The following is a 2,010-nucleotide window of genomic DNA, read 5'->3' as shown; positions in this document are numbered from 1 at the left end:
GTGCAGCAGCTCACACAGATAACAAGCACTGATGGCTGGATTCATGCCACTGTGCCTCAGCACAACGTTTAGCAAGTGAGCTGCTGTCACCTCTATCATCATCATCGTTGTGTAAACCACAGTAACGAATCTGTGTGCTTATTCCTGTTCTGCAGGTTCAGCTTCAGACTCGCCTACAGTTTCTCATACAACCTGTTCCAGTTCTGTGGCCACACGTGGATACTGGCTAATACTGTCGCCAGGTTTCTTATGTTCGGCCAAGGTAAGGTTAGGAAAACTTACCAGTCTCAGTTAATCTGAATTAGTCTGACTTTTCCAGGAAGTGAACGGTCTGTGGAGCAGCTGTGCAGGTCAAAGTAAATAATAAAGGCACTAAGATGGCAGTGCTACCCTGAGCGATGGACCGATGCTGTACGGACGCTTGGACCGATATAGAAAAACACCCAGCTTAGACTCCAGGCTCCGTTTGATCAGGCCGTCGTTTAAATCTCATTAAGCCTCATCGAGCTAATTTATGTATTTAAGAAAAGGTATTCAGACATGATCTGCTTCCCCCAAATCCTCCTGTGAAAACTTGAGTTGCAGACCTGCATCAGAGGAGTTCATGGAGCAGCAGCCTCCTGCTAGTCTGGCTGTTAGCGCTCTCACATCATGTTAGACTGTGTTTTCTCCTGAGGTTAAACGCTTTCTCTCAGAGCTCTTTGACGTGGTATCCTTTCTTTGCCTTCGTTCGTTTGTTGCGTGAGGTTGCTGTGGGACACAAACAGGGACCGCGCTGCTCGTTTCTCTGTAAAGGCTCATTTGCTGCTGCTGAGTGAAGTTTCCAGTAAACACAGACATCGCTCCAAATGCTTCATAAGTTGACTAAGAAGTATATTTCCAAGTTAGGACTGATGAGCATGCCGCACATGTTGTTTGTGACTGCAGATGCTTTGGCCGACACCTTTTACTCTGTGGGCTTTGTGATGAGTCTCTGCCAGCTGCTCTCCATTCTGGAGCTTTTCCACATTGCGGACGGCATCGAGAAAGCCCGGCTCCTTCCTCGCTTCATCCAAGTGCGTACGCAGCTCAAAGTTTAATGACATTTTTATCATTGTTGTTATCTTTGATTGATGCACGGACGCGCTGTCTTCCTGCTCCTCAGGTGATGGAGAAGAACCTTCTGTTGATTATGATCATCATGCTGGAGGAGCTGCAGAGTAAACCGGTGGTGTGCGTGCAGCTCTTCTTCTGGAACGTGCTGGACCTCCTCCGGTAAGCACCGCAGGTTTTACAGTGATGCACAAACACATCGGCATTCAAACTTCAACTTTACTTTGATAAATCGTTTTAAAAGCACAGGATGCAGAGCTTTAAGAAGCTTTTAGCTCCTTACAGTTGAACAGCACTGCCTGGACCTGACCTCTCAGCACTGATGCAATTATTTTACTGATGTGTCAAACTATGCGCATATTTTAAACCACGGCGGTCTCACTTTCCCTCTAAGCAGATACCCAGGGCAGGGACCCCCCCTAAACAGCCAGTTTACATTCCAGTGTGAGATCCACTGATATCAGGTCGCAGTGGAAATATCTTTGGTTATTTCTGTGAAAAAGAAACCACTTTGTGACATGTTGATACAAAACCAAGCATGTCTGACTGGAGCTTTAATGAGTGTTGGTGGAGCAGCTTATTATTTACACCAGCGGTCCCCAACCTTTTTGCACCACAGACCGGCCTTTAAGGTGTTGCAGATAAACACAACAAAATGAAACCAGTACTGAAGGTTTATTCACAACACAGGAAGAAAACAGAGTAACAATAAAAACCACAGCGGAGCCTGAAACGACTCAGGCACCGGCCCGTGACTGATTCATGGTGATCTCCATAACACCGGGCCCAGGCCTGAGGAGGGAGTGTATTTACACACACATAATACTAACATGAACAATGATGATCTGTGCTGTAGAAGGTTAACGTGCTCACACTCACATCTAAATATTTGAAGTGCAAACATCCACATTTGTTCCA

The 2,010-nt window shown here is 46.2% G+C and overlaps 1 protein-coding gene across 1 annotated transcript in view; it reads left to right on the top strand.

Moving 5' to 3' along the window:
• The first annotated feature begins 23 nt into the window (after window positions 1–23).
• Window positions 24–2,010, top strand: part of hacd4 (3-hydroxyacyl-CoA dehydratase 4) — a 4,926-nt gene continuing 2,939 nt past the window's right edge. Inside the window, exons 1-4 of the mRNA XM_005754137.1 lie at window positions 24–75; window positions 156–262; window positions 928–1,055; window positions 1,145–1,254. Of these exons, the coding sequence (XP_005754194.1) occupies window positions 32–75; window positions 156–262; window positions 928–1,055; window positions 1,145–1,254 (389 nt within the window). The 5' untranslated portion in view covers window positions 24–31. The remainder of the gene's footprint in view (window positions 76–155; window positions 263–927; window positions 1,056–1,144; window positions 1,255–2,010) is intronic.

Source organism: Pundamilia nyererei, unplaced genomic scaffold, assembly GCF_000239375.1.
Source record: "Pundamilia nyererei isolate P.nyererei 1_Seehausen unplaced genomic scaffold, PunNye1.0 scaffold00512, whole genome shotgun sequence".
Lineage (NCBI taxonomy): Eukaryota > Metazoa > Chordata > Actinopteri > Cichliformes > Cichlidae > Pundamilia > Pundamilia nyererei.
The sequence above is the reverse complement of the archived record's forward strand: the minus strand, read 5'-3'. Positions and strand labels throughout refer to the sequence as shown.